The 24,986-nt window shown below is 35.0% G+C and overlaps 1 protein-coding gene and 1 pseudogene across 1 annotated transcript; both read left to right on the top strand.

The window, feature by feature from the left end:
- Positions 1–17,634: 17,634 nt before the first annotated feature.
- Positions 17,635–21,701, top strand: LOC141689885 (protein DETOXIFICATION 24-like). The gene is made up of 9 exons (XM_074494390.1): positions 17,635–17,792; positions 18,720–18,975; positions 19,072–19,613; positions 19,904–19,990; positions 20,071–20,127; positions 20,224–20,462; positions 20,580–20,698; positions 21,097–21,183; positions 21,328–21,701. Exons 2-9 carry the CDS (start codon positions 18,724–18,726, stop codon positions 21,406–21,408), a joined length of 1,464 nt encoding a protein of 487 aa, XP_074350491.1. The 5' UTR covers positions 17,635–17,792; positions 18,720–18,723; the 3' UTR covers positions 21,409–21,701.
- Positions 21,702–22,627: 926 nt separating this feature from the next.
- On the top strand, positions 22,628–24,695 carry LOC141691803 (uncharacterized; annotated as a pseudogene).
- The last annotated feature ends 291 nt before the right edge of the window (positions 24,696–24,986 follow it).

Here is a 24,986-nt window from a genome sequence, read left to right as displayed (position 1 = left end):
CTCCGCACTGACAACCAAAACTCAACAAGCTTTGCTCCATGTACGAGCAACACGCATATGGGAAGCTACCAACAGGGATGATAAAAAGCTACTCAATACCAAGGTCGTCTTCATCGACAAGGAGGTAACAACCACCAGCAATGCATGAACTAACTTTGGAACCTACCATCATAATCAATATTTTAATAACAAATAAAGTTCATCAAGTGTTACTCCATATAGTATTTAAAATAAATAAATTTGCAGGGGTCTCACATCATGCTAACTGTCTGGAACAACCAGAAACATGACTACATGCCTCTGCTGAAAGAAGGTGGCATCTATAATATCCCAGATTTCAAGGTTGTTCCAAGCCCAAAAACTTATAGGACTGTCGACGCCGACCTCTCCCTATCGTTTTATTACAAGACCAAGGTGTTGCCTGCAGAGGATGTTGGGCTTTGGGGGTCCTCCCTGATTTTGCAAAAGTAACACGTTTCTGCTTTCCAAGAACACATGGCTCACAGAATCCAACTTCCACATTCTTCAACTCTGGAATCTTCCCCTTCAAAGTTAACAGCTTCATACCTTTTTCACTCATATGACCAAGCCTTTTGTGCCACAAAGTTGAAGACTCAATCTCATCAGCAACTGCATTTGCTTCATAGCTAGATTGTTCAACAATGTATAAAGTCCCCTTTTTCTCTCCACGAGCAATGACTAGATTCCCCTTTATAACCTTCCACTGTCCGTCTCCGAAAGTAACTCGATACCCTTACTTATCTAACTGACCCACATATAACAACATCTTCTCCAGTCCAGGAATGTACCTTACATCTTTCAACGTCCAGCTAGTTCCAAAAGAGGTTCTGATATTAATATCTCCCATGCCCGCAATATCCAAACTCTCATCATCAGCAAGACGAACTTTACCAAAATTTCCAACTCTGAAATTTAACATTAAATCCTTGCAAGGGGTAGCATGGAATGATGCACCAGAATCCATAACCCATGATTCAACCGAACATTCAACACAACAAATCAAAACATCGCCATCCTCCACTTCTTCAACTACGTTAGCTGAATTATCCTCTTTACTCTTTCCTTTTGGAGCCGCGAGAGCCGTGCACTGATTCCTGAAGTGACCCTTCTTCTGACAGTTCCAACAAACAATATCCTTGCGATATTTGGATTGTCCTCTCTTCTGTGACTTCGATCTGCTACGCCCCTTATTATGCCCCTTTTCGAACTTTCTGCCTCTACTCTCAGCACTCAACAAGGAACCTGACGACTCTTATGAGTTTCTCCTACGAATATCTTCTTCAAGAATCGAATCTCGAACTCCATCAAAAGTCATCTTACCGCTTCCAGATGAATTACTTATAGCAGTGACAAATCCCGACCAACTGTCTGGTAATGAGGATGCCAACAACAAGGATTGTACTTCATCATCGAATTTAATATCCACCGATGCCAATCTTGCTAGGATGGAATTAAATTCGTTCACATGATCAGCAACACAATCGCCTTCATTCAATCTAGTGGCAACTAACAAGCGAATCAAATACACCTTATTTGAAGCAGACGGCTTCTCATACATGTTTGACAAAGCATTGATCAAATCATAAGTTGTCATTTCCTTGACGATATTGTAAGTAACGTTCTTCGCCAAAGTCAACCTGACAACCCCGAGAGCCTGCCTGTCCAAAATCTTCTAGTCTTCATCCTTCATTGCAGTTGGTTTCTTCTCTTCCAGCGGTTCATGTAGTTTTTTCTGATACAAATAATCCTCAATTTGCATCTTCCAAAACCCATAATCTTTGCCATCAAATTTGTCGATCTTTACCTTCCCGTCTTCTGTCATCGCTCCCACTCGCCTGAAAACCTAGGCTCTGATACCATTTGTTGGGCTTGCTGAGCAAGCCTAACTCCACATTAGTATGATATTCCTAACTCCACATTAGTATGATATTGTCCGCTTTGGGCCGAGCCCGCACGGATTTGTTTTTGGGCACCTCCCAAAAGGCCTCATTCTAATTGGAGTTAGCTGGCTGCTTATATTCTAGCAAACTGCCCCTCCCACAAACGATGTGGGACAACTCCTAACAATCTCCCCCTTCACACATCGGGCCCGACACCTGTCGATTCTGCCTCCTTCAGTGTGACCAGGCTCCCCCTCGACCCATACTGAAAGTCTATCTGGCTATCTGCTCCCTCTAGGCCCTTATTGGAAGGCCCGTCTGCCTTTTTCCTTGAGCCCACGTGGGGCAAGCCCATCTGCCTCTTCCTAGGTCCATTCTGGAAGCCCATAGAGATTGTTATGGACCGTTATAACCTGAAGCTCTGATACCACTTGTTGGGCTTGCTGAGCAAGCCTAACTCCACATTAGTATGATATTGTTCGCTTTGGGCCGAGCCCGCACGGATTTGTTTTTGGGCACCTCCCAAAAGGCCTCATACTAATTGGAGTTATCTGGCTGCTTATATTCTAGCAAGCTGCCCCTCCCACAAATGATGTGGGACAACTCCTAACAGAGGACACTGATGACATCCCAATGTTTAAATTTGAAATCACCAAGTATGAGGACATCCCTACACTTCTCTGGGACACCAAAAAATTTATAGGTACGTCCGCACAATTTTTCTGTCACCTTAATCTGATTATTTGAAATTGAATCATCTACATTTTTGCAGAGATCATTGGGATGGTAAGGAAATATGGGGAACCGGAACCAACATAAAATGGAGCAAAAAAAATGGACGTCCTTTTGATCGACGACAGGTTTTGAAACTCAAACCTTGATCCACAAAAAAATGGAATGCTTACCTCTTTCTAAAATTATCTCAACAAAATGTGTTCCCCTAAGTGTAATCGATTGTTCACCTTAGTGAAAATTACATGTTCATGCAGGGACCAGGAGATAATTGTGAGCCTATGGGAAGACAAGGCCTTTCAGTTCCTGGAAGGGCTAGCTACAACAAAGGGGGGTGCTGTGTTCGTTGTTGTAACTGGTCTCTTGGAAAAAAAGTATTCAGGTTTACCATTCGATACACCATAGTTAATTCAAATATAATTAAAGACACTGTTACTTCATAATTGCAGCAAGTCCTGTATTTGCTTTTGAAATACACGACCCACAGTATGGAAAATGTTGACAAAAATGTTAAAAAAATACCTGAAAAGACAAAAATATGGAACTTCTATGTTGTTCAAGATTATAACTTTATTCTCTTTCATTTTTATTTTTTTATGAAATGTGGGGATCTTTACAAGAACTTGGAATTGCCCTCGTTTTATTACTTCATGTATCGTTTCCCATCCGTAATTTTTAAGGTTCACTTTCATTTTCACCACAAGACAGGAAAAAATATGGGGTACCCCTAAACTTTACCGCTAAAGCTTAGTGTAAATGTAAGATAAACAGCTAACACGAGTACTTAACAATAACAAATTTATAATTACAATGTGCACATCCTAAGCACACAGCCTAGGTAATGAAACCCAAAATGAATATGTTGCAAGGAAGCTTTTGTGGATATTGAGTGATTTATAAGAATTTTTTTGTCCCAAACCCAGTAATTTATGGATTCAGTTTCAAACTAATTAATATAAGTAAATAATTTGTTTTTTTATGCTCTCTGGTTTCTTACATTTCCCATTACCCTCACATGCGTAGAGACTTTTATCCAAAACTACCTGATAGAGTATTTTTATTCAAATTAAATGTAAAAATTATCCAGCGTACCAGAGATTATTATTAGTTACATAAACTACTATTCCCGTGTCTGAACTTTTTCCCTTTTCCTAACTACACTGGGGAAAATATAGGAAATAATATCAGATTATTTAGTCAAATTGTCCAATATGGGGCTGCCCTAGAGATAATTATTAGGTATATAAGCTATTGTCCATGTGCTTGACTTATTTCCTTGGCCTAACTGCGATCGGCTTAATGCAGGCAATAATATCATACTATCCAGTGGTAACCCAACCAAGACTTACTTCAACATAGATTATGCCCCTCTGAAGGAGCTTATGGAAAGAAAAAAATCATTATCAGTCACGACAGCCCATCCTCTGAATGCACCTGCCAAAACAAAATTTGTTACAACTGGAGTTAAATCACTGCCAATGGCTATAATCGAAGAGTTACCAGATGGAACAGATGTGATCACTATTATTATCCCAACCCTTTTAATATATTAAATTGCACCTTCTCACACCAAAATATTAATAGCAATTCAAATCCAATGCAGGTTGTGCGCTTCATATGTGAAGCAACTATTATCAATATCTCAAAACATAACAATTGGTACTACAACACTTGCCCCAAATGCCCCAAGGGAATAAGAATTGAAGGTGATAAATAGTATTGTGAGGCTTGCCAAAAGGAGACCGAAGATTGCAAACAGAGGTAAGACTGCCAGTCAAACGTGGCCAAAATAATTCAAAACCTAAAAAATTAGTCACTCACCCAATGTTCGTACTATTAGATAATCGCATAAATAATAGATCATACACACATATGTTGCTACTTATTTACTGGTTTTAAAAAACCTTAGCACTGACTGGAGTGTACTTCGTATTACACACTAAAGGTACATGATCATTGTGGTTGTTAAAGATGCATCGGGGGAAACCACTTTCACCTTATTCAACAAAGAGGCACAACGGCTGATTGGCATCCCCATAGACAGCATCATCTCTGAGATCGGACAGGTTCATACTCCTATCCCAAGTTTTATGGTGGTTCAAACAAAAAAACAAAATTCCCTGTTAATTTCATTACTAACCATTGATATTGACAACAAGCTCATAAAACCATACAGGATATAGGGATTTGCAATATCGGGATGAAAGAGAACTAGCTATATCACCTTCATTAGCAAATCCGAGTTCTGCTAGAAAAGGAAATTTTAACAATACACCGTCTGCTTAATTGGGATTTTTTGGGGGGGGTTGTTCATGCAGCAGTTCTGAAGGGCTGAACAACTGTTCAGTGACCAAACCACAATAAAATTTCAGTAAATAAAATCATAGAAAAATCTAAACAATGGCTACAGTATAATATTAAAATGATGTAGCTGCCTAAGTATTTGAGAATAAGCCGGAGGAAAAGCTTGGCGGAGAGCAGAGCGCAAAAGGAAATGAGTAGCCACTGATAATGCTCATCAAATATCAGCAAGCGCTATTTAGATGGATCTGTTTGGTGCTGAGTTAATTAGGATCATCTTAAGTTAAGCTGTAAGTCGGTGACCACATGATCACGTCGCTCAAAATTCCAAAATTTATACTATGTAGAATGCCACGACTACTGGAGACAGCAGGTCTCCTTGATGATCCACTTCACCACATAACATTAGAACCAAATATCTGCAGAAACAGTTCAGTACTGTTACAGAAGAAGGGAGAAATGCTATGTGGACATGGCGCAATAAGTGTTTGTGCTGATGCAAAGCAGAAAAGGACTACCACATGAAATAAAACTACGACTTCATCAGAATGCAGCTGGTATTCTTCATTGATACACCTATTAAATAACTATCAACTATTTCCTGCATAATTAGCAGTTGCACTACTTTAAAAATACTCCTACATTCAATCTGCCCATTTCATCCAAACACTTATCTAATAGTTCTAAGAATGCCAACTGTTAACAGTAACCCCAAAAAAAATAGTATGATATTTTTAACCATTTTGGTGGATAATTCATTTGAACTGGACACTGAAACATGTACCAGAACTTGAACTATTTTTAGTGTCGGTAAATGGTGTTAGCAAAATTTAGAGCAAGTTTTGCACCAAAGTTAAATACTTCAAAATATCTATTTCCTATTAAAGAAAAACTGAAAATAAGATAATACACAATAGCAAGGAGTGGTGAGAATACCAATGCCAAGGTGTGTATTCATGATAGCATATCTTGTTGTTCCTGTCAAATTTTTATTTTTTCTGCACTTTACAAAACATCATATCGCAAAAAGATGAAAGTCAGAACATCTTTACAGAAACAGAACAATAAAAATACTTTCATATAAAATATGACTTGAGAAACTTGCATAACTATCATATATTTTGATAGGGATCAGGCCCTAAGTGATATTGGATCAATGCTCAGATACGGACATGGATTAAGTGATATTGGATTAATGCTCTAAGATATGCTAAAGACCTTGTCTATATGGATTCTAATGCTAAGTTATTTATGTGTTTGAGTTTAAAATCATCCTTTTCTTAATTTGAGCATGTTATGTGGCCCTAGAATAAGCTATTGGAAGGTTTGCCTAACAAGCCTCATATAGGAGAGAAAGAGAAGGTGTATTTAATCATTTCATGATCCGGATCATCTTCTGCGTAGTACAATCCTATTAAGAGCCAGGTATTATGTATTTTTATGAGCACCATCTCTCCATTTGACAAGCTTTGTACATAAAAAAATCTGATAAAAACAATTCCATGTGTATGTTTTAATTGATTTATATTTTTTAGCTAGAATAGTTTTTTATGGAAAAAATGGAAAAAAGAGGAACCTGACTCTTTTTATTTCCTTTAATTGCAAGTTAAATTGATTTTGTGGAGAGTTACACTAATATGTGGTCGGCAGTGCTATAAATCTTTTGAGTGCAAAAGGTATCGGCTCTTCCTTACAGTTACAATATGATACTGCAAACTCTAAGATAATATTGATTGCTTAATGCTTCTTTAAGTTCAAAATAAATTTTGTTGCTATCGTTATCTTATTTGCTCATATAGAGTTAACATTAAAACATTTCTGAAAATAGAATACCCTAATAAGCTCTTCCTCTTACCACACTCTATGTACAAGATTCACCTTTCATCATTTATGCAAATTTGAGAAGCCTGTTTGTTTCTCTACTGTGCATCACCTTCGTATATAAATCTTTTGAGTACAAAAGGTATTGGCTCTTCCTTACAGTTACAATATGATACTATGAACTCTTGGATGATATTGACTACTTATTGCTTCTTTATGTTTAAAATAAATTTAGTTGCTATCGTTATCTTATTTGCTCATGTAGAGTTAGCGTTGAAACATTTCTGAAAAGGGGATACCCTATTAGGCGCTTCCTGTTACCACACTCCGTGTAGCTGATTACCCATTCTACATTTATACAAATTTGACAAGCCTGTTTCTTTCTCTGCTGTGCATCACCTTCGCACTTTGTTACTTCCCAACTTTACTCGTCTCAATTTCTATTACAGCTGCTACATTGCGGAACATGCCAAGGTCATCTTGCTCACATATTTGGGCAACACTCTACTGAATACTAACTTGGTATTAGTATGTCTCAACCCATTTCTTATAAATACTCTACACATGCTGCGAATATAATTGTTATTAGGCTAATATCCAAATCTGGCCTTTCAAACAAAAAAAATAGCTAGCCATAAGTCCAAACCTATTAATTGGAACACTCATTAGTGTTGATGTTGTACCCCAATGAACTTGAAATGTCAATTGAGAGTTTGTATTTTTAAAACCTTTCCTTAGATCACAAACTAGTGTCAAAATCTCTTGAAGACATCCCTGGGAGCCATTACATGGCATATGAGGAACGTACTCGTGTGTAATATCAATTATATTGACGTGCATACAATCTACGAGGGTGACAACAACATTGAATGCTAGCAAGGAAACAGAGATCATGGTTTTGGAACCCATGGCCAAAACAGAAATGAAGACGGGCAAATATTCAGGCCAGGGAAGAATGAACTAGGGACTCTTAGATGGAAAATTTAATGGTACACAATGCTTCAATTTGACGAAACAAAAGACTTATACAGATGATTGAGGTGTTCAAACTTAAAGTAGAACCTCATTTGTGGAACTCAACTTATATTCAGGTGTACTGAGAGTTCTTACACTATTAATATACCATCGACAACTATTGCTTGACATCTAAACCATTTTCTTAAATTTCTGCTTACAGCATATTTTTAGATAATTTGAAATTCTTTCTTTCCCCCCCAAGAAATCAATTATTCATAAAACTAACATATTATGATTCCAAAATTTTCCTCTCAGAATTATAGGCCGTAATGTGCTTCATCAAAACAGACTTTAGTCGAGGATACAAAACCTAAACAGATAGGCCGACCTCGCCCCCCCCCCCCCCCTCATTAGAAGAAATACATTTAACAATTTACACCAGATATATTGTCAACAACCACAATACGCCTACATCCACAAATTTAAGATGCACATTCCATTTCAGCAATGCCACGCACAAATAATAGAAGATAAGCATAGAGACTTATACTATACAGTAATAATCTGATTAATTATTTTCATCTATCAAGCATATACAAAAAATCCATGTATTTATGATTCAGTGCCAACATTGATGAGTCTATATCATAATAAAATTCCCAATATGGTTTCAATCCCTATTAGTATAATTTTATCCAGTGTTCCACATATAATGATGATATGTCAAAATTAATACATAATATGTTCATTTCCAACTTAGGTAGTAAAATTATAGTTTGAAAGGGCAAAAAAATAGGAATGTTTATTTCCATTAATCCATTACCAACATAAAGATACCCCATGTTTTATTTTATCAGGCCTGTATGACCTACATTCATGATTGAGCATATATCACGCATAGCTTAGATATGATCACACATTTTATTCATATCATATCACCACATCTGAAACTTCATCCCAGCATACGCATTCAGCATAACACCAATATTGCAAAGCACGCATCCATTCACAGTCGCATCACCTGAATGAACGGGACAGGAAACACTAACACCAGCTCCAAATACACCTTGAGGAGAACCAGTATTCAAGAACATATCTCCCACATGGGTAAGAGCAGGGACAATTTCATGACCATTCTGCCAGTAAAGACTACGCACAATAAAGGTGGCAACCAACGACATGTAATGGCCCCTAAATGCTAAGCCATCAAGGGAAGTCAGATGGGAATCAATATTTCCTGATGCGGTGAGAATTGCATTACACCGCCTATATGTATAGCATCGGCAATTCCCAGATCCTCCGTAATTTGAAAAAACCTATCGAAAGAGGCCTTATCAGCATCGGAATCCTTGTCCCTATACTTGTAGAGCGAGCATAGTGGAAATCCCTCAAGCAGCGCGAGTATAACATATGCTCGCTTCGTCCTCGCCCATGCTATGAAGAAATTGAACGCGCTTTCAAACCCAGAGTTCACCAAATTTTGCATTAGAAGCCTCACCATATCAGTAGGCAGACTTTCAACATTGTTATTTGATAGCCTCATCTTTATATATTCTTACTACAACAGTGATATCACTATGACAATCCCACACTCCCATAGACACTCCTTTATATATGCTTCCAAACAACTTTTAGCTTTCTGCTGTCCTAATAACCACGACCAGTTACAAGTCTCTTCAGATACCAACCTATGACACTCTTGAAATACTAGCTTTCTATTAAGACATTTTATGCTATCAAGGTATTGCTGAATATCTCATTTCATTACAGCTCAGATAATTGAAAAATTAAAAATAATTTTCTGGAAGTCAAAATTGGGGAAATAAATTTGCATTTTCGACACACTATTTTAAATAATTACACACTAAAATACATATATATATCCCTAATTCAACAGACAATTCAATTACATATTTCATTTATCTCTACAAAATTTTCAATTAAAATAAAATAAAATACATTTTTAAAATTTTTCTTTGTCATGTCCAAATAACATAAATCAAAATAATTAATATATTGCATTATTCTATCTGTCCTCCTTACATCCATGCCATCTTTCAGGGATAGTAACGCCTTCAGTGAAACTCAAACAACAGTCTCTTTACATACTCTTAAGTATGTTGTGCCAACCCACTGTGTCAATTAAAATCTAAAAACTATAAAGTTAAACACCAAAAACAGCCTTCTTTTGTTGCTCTGCCACTCTGAACTGCGATCGCATATGGCGGTTCCTACAAGCAATTACCGGGTATTGTGCACTACTTAAATATTCAAACTATTGTAATCCCTCGACTATTCAGTATTCTCATTTTTTGGAATCTTTGTTCAATATTTTGCCAGGCAGAAATTTCAGTATTACATCACCCTAATCGGAGGCACACACAAATAATAGAACTCGACGATTTATGTTATGGATACCACTCTAAAAGAACACAAGTGCGCACCATTCGGATATGGCATACTTTCTCATACAACACATATTACGAATCAACAACAAATTTTATCGTGCTGGATGCAAAGGTATAACTTCGTTACTCTAATACTACCCAATTCCCACAACCATAACTATAAAAAATAAATATTCTTCAGGACAATCAGTATTGGGCTACTACCAATAGAATTGAAGGCGAACGCCTGGAGCCTTTGATATGTAGGGGTCTCATGTACTATATTACAAACTTCAAGATTGTTCATCTTCACGGCCTGTTCAAGCCAATAGAGACAGACAACTTGATAATATTTGGTAAAAGAACCATGATACATGACTGCCTACAGGGAAGTTCGGTACCACAGTTCGCATTCAACCTCAGCTCATGGGCCCAGATCCTTTCGAGAGTCGGCAACAACACGGTCCTAACAGGTAAGCGCCTCCACAAAAAATTCAATCAAATAATGATTATCACTGGAATACATTTACAATGCCACTTACATCAAATTTAATCGATTTCTTTCAGATAATGCCAGGATCATAATACAAACTAACGACGTTGCATACCAACATAATGGCGTTAAAAGGGTAACAGTTACTTTGTTAAACAACAGGTAATTCTACCAAACATAACTTTAACCCCCAGAACTTACTTTCTAGAGATATATATTATACAACAGAAAAGGTGGAGGGTTCGCTGAGTTCTGCTAAATCACATTGCAGGCTTCAAGAAATGAATGTCTCCTTATGGGGGGAAACTGTTACCCAGTTCTTGATTGAGCATAAGATGCACCGACAAAAAAATATGGTTCTCATTGTAACCGGTTTGTTAGTCAAACAATAAAAAGGTGATCCTCGCTCAATATAAAACTTATCCAAACCTGTATATGTTAGGATAACAAATCCCCTTTATATGCACACAAATGGACCTCTACAACCAATAAAAAAAATTCCTTTTTAGCCTACACCTATACACCGCCCATCTCAAGAATAAATCAACTATTAACCAGCAATAATGGAAGACGTTTTATTTATGTGCCACAGGGGACATAATTTTATCTTCCACAACAACAACAAACCTATTCTTCAATCCAAACTGTGAAGAGGTTCGATTGCTTCCTGCATATGTGACAGCTACATACGGTGATTTTATATGTCGGGTCCCCAACCCAGCAAGGTACCCCTACAAAGTTTTACCAGAAACAAGCACTACACCTTGCTCAACAATACATGAGCTGCTGCACATCAAGCTTTGGATTAACCAAAAGGTAGATTCCTTTCTATTTCAATTTTAAAGGCATTACAACCTTTTTTTCGCATATAATATTTCCCTCCCTTTGCTGAACTAAATATAAATGTCTTCTACATGCAAGTTCGGTTGCGAAATCGTCATCCTAAATATAATGCTTCGAGGTTGCCATCATGACGGCTCCTGTCTTCGATGCAAAAATGAGGTTTTCGCTCAAGGAAGCAACTACTACTGTGCAGAGTGCGGCAGAAACTACATAACCCCAACAAGCAGATCAACATATTCCTTCAATATACCTAATTCAACACATATCTATAACATTAAGACTGAAATTATTTTCATATCACAACCACCCCCTCAATTACTTACCAAACAGGCCCGCTTTTGTGCTACACGTCGCCGACCATACTGGAAAAATAAAATTCACACTCCAACCCCGTGAACTTCAACAACTGACTGGTTACTCTAGAGAAGAGCTTCTTCATGGGGCACAGTGGTATGCTTAGCATAAAACCTGATACTCCGAATTCAAACAAAACATCTCTGTGAAAATTAACATAACTAAATTACCCATACCTTGTGTTTGCTTGTGGACAGATGCGTGGGATCCCAACTTTTCCACAAGCTTTGCAGAAATTAAAGAACACCAGATGCACTTTTGAGGCGCACTTAAACCATCAAGTTACATAAATAGGACTGGGAAGTTCATGATTGAAGAAGTGCTTCAGTTCACAAAGCACACGCACTACTGAGGACGACTCTAATTCCAGATTTCATATGTACCAAGACATTAAAAACCAAGGCCGCCCCTTCTTCTAATTTAAAGAAGAAGGATAATATTTGTTTTTACAAATATCGGCCTACTAGTTCACTGGTTTACAATTGAATCATTATTCTGTAACAAGAAGCCAGCTAGTGAGGTTTATTATGCATATTAATTTATAAATATCATTAAAAATAACATACATGCACATTATGAAGTGTGTTAGATTATAGAAATGTGATAAGACTTGTGAGGACTTTAAGATTATATTCCCACTTTCTATGGTATTAACATGATTATTTGTTCTGTTCTTTTACCCATCCTTTGACAAGATTCTGTCGCCGATTTTTTTTTGACTTACGGTTCTCATCCCTCGTCTCAATTCATTCCGAACTCTGTGAAGCTGGTAATCCCCCGGCAATCATTGAATCTGCGGAACTTCAAGAAAGTTCATGAGGTAATGAAAGCTTTTCAAGAAAATCGGTTATTGGTGACATGTGCTAATATTATTCGTCCTCATCAGGCATGCCTTTCTAAGTAGAAATTTAAACTTGGAAGTGAACTTTGTGCTGGTTGATCATTGCTGTAAACTAAGAATGCATTACTTATATACGTTTTCCATTAACTGATTCAGTTGTGTAAATCAATTATGTATAGTGGACATATACAATATAGTCCGAAGAAAAAATTCATATGTGCATAGCATTTTTATGGGTCACTATTCTAATTAGTCCTAAAGCTAATGCTGCATACATATCAAGGACATAAATTTAGAGGTTTGAACAAGAGACATTTAGGCTACAGCAAGAATTAACCAGTGCAAGCCAAAGTGAAGGCCAAAATAAAATTGTTAGAGCCAAGTGATAAATTATTTTCACAATAGCCAAATACGTGTGCCCCTCCCTTAGGCACCCATGTTCTTTGATTTACATATTTAAAATTATCAAGTCGTTCATTCATCAAATGGATCCACAAATCAGCCGTGTGGTCACAATTCTTGAATAGCACCCCTACCGAAACTTTTGCTATAACAAATTAGGCCCATATTTACAGCCATCTATATCAACAACATCTTTCCACTATCAAAAACTACATTCAGGCATGATCAAAGGTTACATATTCACAGACAATGGTGACTTCAATCTATTCACACAACTTCTGTTGTAACCTATTTACACAACTCCTACTATAACCTATTTACACTTTATTAAGGAAACGTTTGACGTACAACAATGACTTCAAATAACCAAGATAATACACATTATATAACACCTAACTCACTTTCGATTTCTAGGTCCCATCTACAGAACATTTCTTCAGCTGCATAATAATGAATCATAACGCCCCCTTTGTCGTGCATTTTCCATTCTTTCCATAAAGGTTTTACTACTTTCACTACACATCGCGTTCCCGCATTCTCAAGCCTTTCCTCAGAGCGTCTTCCAGCATACATCACGAACATTCATGATCTCCTGCATGTGATCCAAAAAAAAATACAGCTTAATGAAATTGGTTAACTAGAGCATGTCCGTGCCTCGCACGGGCTACAAAGCTAGTTATAAATATAAGATGATAAAAAATATTTGAACTTCAAAATTTTTTGCTAGCATCGAGAGTGGTAATGGTAAAAATATCAAGCCGGAACTTTTTTTTTGTTATCTTGGCTAAATGTAGACAACTTAAAGAACAAATTGGTGGATTGATAGGTCCACAATAGCTAATTTTATTTTGTCAAAGCAACTGCAATACAATGTCATAAGTGGTGCAATTTTTATATTTTAAAATCAAATGTCAAAAATTTAACTTCAAAAGAGTTTTATACTTAGATGTAAATATGCATATATACATCCATACCATAAAATTTAAGTAAATTAGGAAATATTTAATTTTAAAATGCATCTAGCATTGGATTTCAAGTTTTATTTTAGTATTAAAAGACACTTTTTGATGTCAAATTATAACAATAGTTATAATTATTTTACATCTTGGACTGGACTTGCTCTTAGTCCCGGTGAAACCACAGGATATCATACCTAAGCAAGCACGTCATCCGATAGTTTTTTTTTTAATCTTAGATGCCCAAATGTAAATGTAAGCAAGCACGTCATGGTGAAAAGATTGTCGAAGCTGGGGTTTGATGCTAGGCAGGGGTGTACACGATTCAGATCAGATCGGTTTTAAGGTACGATTTTAGAAAATTGTCATTAACCGCGTCAATTGCGGTTGCGAATTTACAGTTATTGCGGATCGGTTTGCGGTTCAATCACTTATTTTAAAATAATTAATAATTTGCAAAAATATAAACTTTAAAATATTAATAAATTCAAGTTTAAGTTACGTGATAAATTTATATTCAAAAATAAAATACAAATTAATGCTCCGTGTGGAGCAAGGATATTAAAAATATACAAAAATATGGAGGCGAGAGAAAAGAAAAAAGAAAAGGATAAAAAAATTACATGTTGATTACATTTTTCATTTATTTGGTTATATATCTTATAATGATTGTGAATCTTATGAACGAAATCTTAACATTAACCTAAGATTAGTTAATAAATGTAGATACTTATTAATTTATATGATATTAACTACATTTTTGGAAATATATTTTATTATAAATATATGTTGCGAGTTGCGGTTGCGATTTTTCGATTTTCAAAAATTTAAAACCGCATCCAAACCGCGAATGAGCGGTTTTTTAAATTTAAATCCACAATCAACCCGCATTTCGCGATTATCCGCAAAATACGATTCGATTGTGAGCAGTTGGACGGTTGGATGCGGTTGAACGGTTCGTCTGTACAACCCTAATGCTATGATGAGCTTCCTGAGCATTTTAGAAAATAGAAAATAAAGTTAAAACAAATTTAAAGCTGCCACTTCATCGGTTCACTGCTTTTATTATACTAATTGGTAACCCGTGCGAAGCACGGGCCCAAAATTAAAAATAATAGTATCATATTATTATTTGCATAAAACTGAAACTCATAATCCGTGTAAAATATAAATCTAAATATAATATATAAAATATTATTAAAATATGTAGTAAAAAAATTGAAATCAAGTGTAATTCTAAAATTTTACCGTATAGTTCTAGTTATGCATGCACCTGATTACTTATATAAATCTGACATGTTAACTTACTAATACGATTATTTTAAAGTAAACCGACGCTTGAATGTTCATAAAATTTACAGAGAGTAGAAGTTATTTTTTGTCGGTTGAGATATTATTACATAAAATTTTAAAAATAATTGTATAATTTTCTAGTGAGTACCAAGATTTTGGACGCTTATTAGTATGGATAGTTGATAACCCATGCGAAATACGGGTCCGAGACTAAAAATATCGAATTAATAGTTGTAGAAAATTATTCATAATTCATGCGAAACACGAATTAAAATTAATATATTAATATCAAATATTAAATTGTTACTTGCAAAAAATAGTTACGTGGTTAAAAAGAATCGAATCAGTTATGAAATTTTTCACTATAATTCTAGTTTTGCATTATTTTACTTGATATAGAAATCTAACATATTAGGATTATTTTTGTGAAACGAATTATATTATATCTCTATCTTATGAACCAAAGATCTGTTTTTTAGATAATTTAATATTAATTAATATAATTTGATAATTATGTTATAATTAGCATTTTCAATATGGTTTATTTAATATTACTTAATTATCGATAAAATTTAATTTACAAATTAAAAGTAAATAGATGTTATTAAACTTAATTTAATATTACTTAATATAATCTAAATATAGCCCATAAATATGTTATTGTTAAAATATATTTTTTAATTTAAAGTAAATAAACCTGTGATGGACAGTAACAAATATGATCGTTAAATCAATAATTTTCAGTTTAAAAGTTAATAAATGTTACTAAAGTTATTTGTTATTACTTAATTATTTTTAAAATAATGATATAGAAAATAAAATTTACAGAGAATAGAAGTCATTACGTGTTAATAGTTTACTTTTAGTTAGTAGTTTTTCAAAATAAAAGTAAATACTTGTTATTTTACTTAATTTAACGTAACTTAATAAATTTTTAATATAATTTATAAATAAATAAAGTTACAGAGAATATAAGTCAATTCGTGTTAGTAGTTTACCTATTAGTTTGTAGTTTTTCTAAAATTAAAAATAAATATAAGTTATTTTACTTAATTTAATGTAACTTAATAAATTTTTAATATAATTTATAAATCATTTAAAAAATATTTTTATTTATGAAGTAAATAGACGGTTGGATGAACACTAACTAAAAAGAAAATAAAATTTACAAGGAATAGAAGTTGATTTGGGTTAAAAAACAAAGTTTATAGAGAATATAAGTCAACTTATGTCAGGTAAGTACCAAAATTATTTTGGTACCTTGGTACTTTTAACACCAAATTATACATGATTTCCCTTATTAATAAAAAGTATAGATACGTGTATATATATATATATAGATAGATACTAACACATATTACATTTTCTTACGTGTAGCATATATTATCGTGTGTTTTGTCCGTAGTGTAAACGAGTTTCGTTAAATATTCGAATTTGGCTTGGTAATAATCGAGCTGTGCTCGAACTCAAATTTTTTGAATTATTTATCGAGCCGAGTTCAAACATCAATTACTCTCGGCTCATATGGTTCGCGAGTCTTATCAAGTCTCTATTATTTTTTTAAAATTTTTTATTACAAATATATTTTAATATAAATCTTTAGTATTTTATTTATAATTTTTTTATATATAATCGAATCGAACCCGGGCCCAACCTATAATATTTCGAGTTTTTATTAGTATTTGCTAAAATCGATTCGAGTTTTCGAATCGAATTCGAGACTATCGAAATTTTTTTGAGCCAGTTTCGAACTTACAATTTAAAGTTCAATCGGACTCGAAATCCAACACAAAGTATTTTAATCGAGTTTGAGCCGAGCCTAATAGTGGTCGACTAGGCTCGGCTCGATATTTTTAATAAAATAAATACATAAATATTCCCAAAAGTTACGTTTTTTTTGGGCAAGAAATGCTTATATTTTGATAAAAGGCAGGACTAAACTCGACCTACATGTAGTTTGAAGTATTTAGATGGAAAGTGCAGTACAATTGTACAATGCATCCCCACATTTTCATTTTTCAACATGTAAAATACAGTTAGTACTTGGGTACATCTTAAACGGAAAAAAAAACATCTAGAATTAATTATCTTGATATAAAATAGTAAAACCTGCCTAATAAATTTTGAACTTTTTATATTACCCAATGAAAAGTTGTCTGAAATATCTGACAGAGATTCAAAAAAGATATTGCTCCAAAATTGGTTCCAAAGACAAGAAAAGGTCTGATCCAGCTACTTGTCGACCAAACTTGATAAGAACCGTAGATTCCACCTAACTAGCTACCTAGTACAAATATTACATACATACACATAGGACATAGTATTATATATGTAAAAATTAGTAACGTGGACGTAACCATGACCATGTAATAGATCTTGCTGCCACTAAACTCTTTTTTTTTTGTTCATTTATTTTTGCTTGCTTATAAGTCCACTCATTTCCTCGTCTCCCCGGTTCTTCTTTCTTGTGTTCAAGCTCATCCCAACCTAACTTTAATCCACTTCCTCATTGTAAGTCTCTCTCTCTCTCTCTCTGTATACATATGTTTGACTCTGTTTTTTAAAATAGTTTTCATGCAAGAACCTGTATCAATCCCAGTTTGAATTTTGTTGTGGCTATTGTAAATATGCATTTATTTCATGTACTTTCTCTTCATATTCATCTTATGCTGCTACTGCAAGGCTACCCAATGATCAAGACTCTAATTTACTATACTTGATCATTTTTAGTTATGTGCTAGTTTTTGTTTCTTTATTATCACTTCTTGACTCCTCTAGTCATGCTTGATCATGTGACACTTTTTAGTTATGTGCTAGTTCTTTGTTTTTTGCTTCCTTTATTTTTGCAATGCAATAACTGATAATGACTTCATTCATTATATTAAAAAAATTAAGTCTTGTTTGTTTTTTATTTTTGATTTGTACTATTAGCAACCTTTTTGTTTAAAAGAAAAAGAAGCTTTCCAATATTCTAATACAAAAGTAGATGATATAAGCTTCACCAAATCCTTTTGGTATTTCTGTCATTGTAACACATTTAACGGTTTTAAAATTCAGAGTCTTACGATTACAGTTGTGCAAACTTTGAGGGCTGAAAAGATCATTAAGCCTTATATAAACGGAAGCCTTATATAAACGGATACAATTTAGTAGTAGTTTCTTTTGGTTCATCACAAGAGTTTTTAACATCTTTGCTCAGTTTAACGAGAACTTAAGGTAAACAGATATATATTGTCTGGTTTTACCACATAGGGTTGTTTCTTAGTAAGTGTCACTAATTGATTCAAGAATGTCGCACAACTTATTAAAGTTGCTAAGTTTTCATTGTTAAATAGCAAAAAATAGAAACAAAGCTGCAGCATTATTTCAAATTAAATTTATTTATGCGGGGAAGCATGTTTTGTGCCCTTCTGATGATCATGCTGACACACTATGCAGAAGTATGGATAATGGATTGCACGAGAGGCTTATTGTGCCAAAAGTACAAGAAGAAGGAGAAATTGATTTGAAATCAAAGGTTTGGCAAGAATCCAAGGACATATGGAGGGTTGCATTACCTGGAATTATATCACGAGTGGGCTCATTTGGAACTATTGTGATCACACAATCATTTGTTGGCCATATAAGTCCATTGGATCTTGCTGGCTATGCTCTTGTTCAAACCATCACCGTCCGATTTGTAAATGGGATACTGGTAAGTTCATAACAATAAAAACTATTCAAGGTACCTCTGCACTAGGAAATTGAGACGTTTTAAATGTCTTTGTAAGATAATTGTTCCTTTTTGCAGTTAGGAATGTCAAGTGCGACTGAAACCCTCTGTGGGCAAGCATTTGGAGCAGGACAATACCATATGATGGGCATCTACTTGCAACGGTCATGGATTGTTGATTTGATTACTTTGACTATCTTGTTGCCGGTATTCATATTTGGAAGTCAAATATTCATGTTACTTGGCCAGGACGAATCTATAGCAAAAAGGGGAGGATACATATCGCTGTTGTTCATTCCCTTTGTCTACTATTTCGTTTTTAGCTTAACTATTCAGATGTACCTTCAAGCACAGTTAAAGAACAAGTTTGTTGCCTGGATCTCACTTTTCCAATTCATTCTCCATGTGCCTTTGTCGTGGCTCTTTGTTTCTTACTTCAGTTTCGGAGTTGCTGGTGCGATGAGTGCACTAATTATATCATCCTGGTTTCTGGTAATTGGGATGTTTGTTTACATCTTTGGTGGTTGGTGCCCTCAAACGTGGAAAGGATTTTCCAAAGCTGCCTTGTCGGATATTCTCCCAGTAGTCAAGCTCTCATTGTCTTCTGGATTGATGGTTTGGTAAGTGCTCTATTTTTACCTTTTTCTTTTTTGAATTAAGTTATTTCTTGCATACTTTGCCTTCAGTTTTCATCTTATAATCTAGTGATAAATTTGTCTACAAGGCAGAGCGCGCGCGCACACACACTAAATGTTCTTGATAATTCAAATTGTGTGGTGTATATTGTGTTTGTAATTCAAACTATCAGACGTTTCCGACTAGAAATTCTCCTGCATTTACTGATAAAACTGTATACATTATATATTTTCTCTCTCTCTCTCTCTCTCTCTCTCTCTTTTTATCTATATAGCTTAGAGTTATGGTACAATGCTCTTCTAGTCTTGATTGCGGGGTATATGGATAATGCAGAGGTTGCTATATCTGCCTTCTCCATCTGGTGAGAGTTCTCTTCAAGTTTTCAATATCTTTATGTTTTCTACACCAAAGAATCCACTGCTAATTTTCATAGTTTTCCAGCCTCAACATTAATGGATGGGAATTTATGATATGCCTTGGATTTCTAGGAGCTGCATGGTATGTCACTCTTTATTAGAGGCGTTCTGCTGATAATTTTGTAAGCACATAGCCTTTTATTTATTAACTTCTAACCCTGGCTGTTTTTTTGTACAGTGTAAGGGTTGCAAATGAACTCGGCAAGGGGAATGCTAATGCAGTGAGATTCTCTATCAAAGTCTTGGTTGCCACCTCATTGCTAATAGGTGTTATCTTCTCTAGTCTATGTTTCGTTTACCATAAAGAAATCGCACATTTCTTTACAAATGACAAGGAAGTTGCGGACACTGTGTCAGATCTCTCTGTACTCCTCGGTGTCTCGGTGTTTTTGAATAGTATATACCCAGTTCTCTCAGGCAAGGCATACTTTTTCAGAATTTTACGTTGCCAATGCCTTGATACTTTAAGTACGTTATAGAAATATAAAGCACTGAATTTTTTTACCTATTGTTATTGTATTTAAACCTTTGCAGGGGTGGCAGTTGGGGCCGGTTTGCAGGGTACTATTGCAATTGTGAATTTAGTTTGCTACTATTTGATTGGCATTCCGGTTGGGATTTTCCTGGGATATGTTGTTGGTCTTCAAGTTAAGGTACAATGTTTCATTAATTTATATGTCCATTGTTCCATATGAAAGTTAGCTACAAAAATGAAAACGACGGTTAGTTTTACAAGTGTTTACTGGATACTGCTTAATTAAACAATGTCAAGCAAAACCATTTACCGCGGGTTTTAGTTCAAGTTGTTAACTTGTTATCTAGGATTAATGGAGTGTGTGTGTGTATATATATATTATATTCTTATTACTATTTCCTAATATTGCCTGACTCTTGAATATGGTACTGAGGCAGCCTACTTAAATTACATGGTTTGTTTCCATTTAACCCTGGCAGCAGCATTCCAGTGTTCAACTGTAAAAACAGCAAATAAAAATAAGAATGCCTCTTATATTTCTAACATCTCCTCTCTTCATAATTTATATCAATCCAGGGCATATGGATTGGAATGATATGTGGGATTGTATGTCAGACTACCACAGTGTGCGTAATAACATGGAGAACAAATTGGGATGTACAAGTAAGTGTTTAAAAACTTGAAAGTGAAGAGGAGCTACTTCATTGTTAAGTTTCGGTCTTGGAATGACAAAGCTAATCTAGTTCTGCCGTAGGATTATTTTGCTTATAAATTGACAAGGTTGGTTTTAAATTTCAATTTCTGCAGGTGCAAAAAGCGTCGGAACGTCTCAATCGCTTTTACGTGAAATCCGGGGAGGAGACAAATCAAAGTTCTAATCATGCTTGAGAGAGAAGAACCCGTTACATGTATAATTCTACTCTCTTGGTACCTACTTGTCATTTTTTGTTTCCAAGAGAGTAGCAAGTAGAAGTGTAGTAGTAAGTACTGCATTGCTATCAGTTTCCGGGTCTGCATATATGTATGATCCATTTAAGAGGGCATTCCTGGAAAATTAAATCGAGTGTAGTGCTTATGGGCTCATTTGCTAGATGATAAAGAAGGAATACTGACACAAGAAAATTGGTTTAAATGTTGTGGAATTCTTTTGATTAGTAATGAAGTTTTATTTTCGGGAGAAATGCGGCATTGGTATTTAAGTCTAATAAGTAGAAGTGTAAGAGTAAGTGTAGTGGGGCCTATTTGAGGTCCGGGGACACGCGAAGTGACCTATCCCCTCTAAATGTGGCGCTGGACAGCGTTGCACTAAATCATAATAAATGGTATGATGTCTCTTTACCGGACCGGGACACTTGATTTTTCTATTATTATTTTCCTCCACTTTTCACAAAAGCTGTACCCACCTGCTACTCAAATTATAATCTAAATTAATAACTGAATATAAACGTTGTAATGTTAACATTAATAAATATTAACGTTGTAATATAAACGGTAACTTTTTTTCCTCCTATAAATACCAATCCCCAAGTCACTATTATTTACACTCTTTGATTCTAAAAAAATTATACTAGGAAAAATGAATCCAAAAAATACCCCATCTTCAAATCAAAATTCAACTCCTCAAAATCCAAACCCTTAATTTTCATATCCATACCAAAATTTCTATTTTCCAAACCCACAAAATTTTACTGTTAATTCTCAAAATCTGAGTTCTCAATACCAGTTTCCACATTCTCAAAATTCTCAATTTCCATTTTCACATCCTCAAAATTCTCCATATCAGTTTCCATTTCCTCCATTTTCAAATCCACAATTTGAAACCCAACAAACACCTATTAATATTTAAAATTTTCCGGAAACGCAAGTCCCTGCCTTTGGTCTTGAAAACATTATTGATCTAAATGATGATTGCCAGGAAACCAAAGATGTACGAGAAACTATTGGTCAGTGGAAGTAGGTTGAAGATAAACTCTTAATAAGTGCATGGTTGAATGTGTCAATTGATCCATTAATCTGTACTGATCAAAAAGCCAACGCATTTTGGGATCGAATTCGTCAATATTGTGAAGAAGATAATCCTGGTGTCATTAAGAGAGGAGTTATGACAATGAAAAAAAGGTGGCAACAATTAAATGAAGGTGCTCAGAAAGTTGGATCGTGTCATGATGAGGCTCAACGAAGAGTCAGGAGCGGTTCAAACTTGGACAACATAATTGAGGAAGCTAATGCACTTGATTTAAAATATTACAAGAATAAGTCTAACTTTGAGAATCATTGGCGTGAGTTTCGTAGACAACCCAAGTGGAGAACTGCTAGAACTAGTGAAAGTTCTAAAAGAACTAAATTAAGTAGTTCTGGAGCGTACTCATCAGAGGGAAATAATGATACACCCACATCTGAAGAATTCAAAGCGGTTCGTCCTACAGGTACAAAAGCAGCTAAAAGGAAGGGAAAGCGGAAGGCAACAGCTGCGGAAGTTGAAGAATTTGAAGCTTTCGAAGCTAATGACTTGAAAAGAATGAGCATAATGGAAACCACAAATAAAATTAAACTAAAAGATCTTGACATTCGACAAAGGGAGATGGATTTAAAAATCATTTTGGCAGATACTGAGAAAATGACTGAAACTCAGCGGAAGGCTCATGCAAAATTGCTTGAGAATATTATGGCAAGAAACTAGCCGTTGGAAGCTAGTGGTTGTTTTTATTTATTTGTAAACTAGCCGTTGCAAGCTAGTAGTTGTTTTTATATGTTTGTAAACTAGCCGTTGGAAGTTAGTAGTTGTTTTTATTTGTTTGTAAACTAGTCGTTGGAATATATTCATTTTTACCTTCTAGATAAACTAGAGGTATTAGCTCTTCCAATTCACATCAAAATGAATCAAACACCCACACTACAAAGCTTCACTGAAGATATCACTGAAGAATTTATTGAAGATTTTTTCGATGACACTAAAAGAAAGCGTCGACTCGAGCTCTTTCGTAAAATACATGGATAGAGCTCAACATCCACGCCTCGAAGAAATATTTACAGAGATCGTGAAGGAGGTCATTACCGTCTAGTGAATGATTATTTTTCACCAAATCCTGTATATCCAGAAAATATATTTTGACGAAGATTTCATATGGGTAGACATGTCTTTCTTCGTATTGTGGATGTTATTGCAAATTTCGATCCATACTTTCAACATAGGATTGATGCAGTGGGAAGAAAATGTTTATCACCTTTACAAAAATATACCGCGGCAATGCGTATGTTGGCATATGGTGTATCCGCTGACGTTGTTGATGATTACGTTTGCATTGGGGAGGGTACTGCGGTTGAAGGCTTGAAAAAGTTTGTCTCAAATGTAATTACAATATTTGAGGGTGAATACCTACGAAAGCCGAACTCGAATGACGTGCAACGTCTATTGCAGATGGGTGAGGCTCGTGGCTTTCCCGGTATGATGGGTAGTATTGATTGTATGCACTGGCAATGGAAAAATTGTCCAAAAGCATTGAAGGAAATGTTCATGAGCGGTCATAAAGGAGTTGCAACAATTATCCTGGAAGCGGTTGCTTCATCTAATTTATGGATATGACATGCATTTTTTGGAGTTGCTGGATCAAATAATGATATAAATGTTTTAGATCGGTCACCGGTATTTGATGATATCTTACAAGGTCGTGCTCCAGAGGTAAATTATACTATCAATGGAAATATTTTAATATGGGGTATTACTTAACTGATGGAATATATCCTGAATGGGCAACATTCGTTAAAACGATACCACGTCCACAAGGTGAGAAAAGAAAATTATTTTCTAAATATCAAGAAAGCCAACGAAAAGACGTTGAACGAGCGTTTGTGTGTTACAGTCTCGTTTTGCAATTGTACGTGGTCCGTCACGCTTCTGGGACAAAGAAGATCTTGGGAGAATCATGAGAGCATGCATCATAACACATAATATGATTGTTGAAGATGAAAGGGACACATATGCCACTCAATTTGGTTCATTCCCAACTTATGATGATGCAACAAATGGTTTATCACAACCAACTTTAGGTGAAGAACCCTCTGTGCCGTACGAAACATATATTCAAAACAGTATGCAGATGCGTGATAGACGGGCACATCGTCAGCTACAAAATGACTTGGTTGAGCAAATCTCGCAGTTCAAAGAGAATCGTTAAATTGCAACATTTAAATTTTATCTTTTCTTATGTGTTGTTTTCAATTTCATGTTTTTTTAATAATATGATGCATTTTAAATACGGGTCATATTTTTTATTTTAGTGACATTTTTAAAAGAATTAATCACTTTAATTTTATAATTAAAATTTTTGTACTAATAAATTAAAATTAAAATCAAATAATAAAAACAATTATTAGATATATAATATAATAATAATATAAGGGGTCCTCACCAATGTGGGAAGTGGGCTTAACATTGGATAGGTTGGGGTCACTTTTTTTATGGGGTC

This window comes from Apium graveolens, chromosome 10, assembly GCF_009905375.1.
Source record: "Apium graveolens cultivar Ventura chromosome 10, ASM990537v1, whole genome shotgun sequence".
Lineage (NCBI taxonomy): Eukaryota > Viridiplantae > Streptophyta > Magnoliopsida > Apiales > Apiaceae > Apium > Apium graveolens.
Note: the sequence above shows the minus strand (reverse complement) of the source record. Positions and strands in the feature narration are given on the sequence as shown.

Excerpts from the sequence above, each read along its gene's own strand:
- LOC141689885 (XM_074494390.1), top strand. The coding sequence starts at position 18,724 with ATGGATAATGGATTGCACGAGAGGCTTATTGTGCCAAAAGTACAAGAA. Across the intron at positions 20,463-20,579 it reads TATATACCCAGTTCTCTCAG|GGGTGGCAGTTGGGGCCGGT; the intron begins GCAAGGCATACT and ends AAACCTTTGCAG. Across the intron at positions 20,699-21,096 it reads TTGTTGGTCTTCAAGTTAAG|GGCATATGGATTGGAATGAT; the intron begins GTACAATGTTTC and ends ATATCAATCCAG.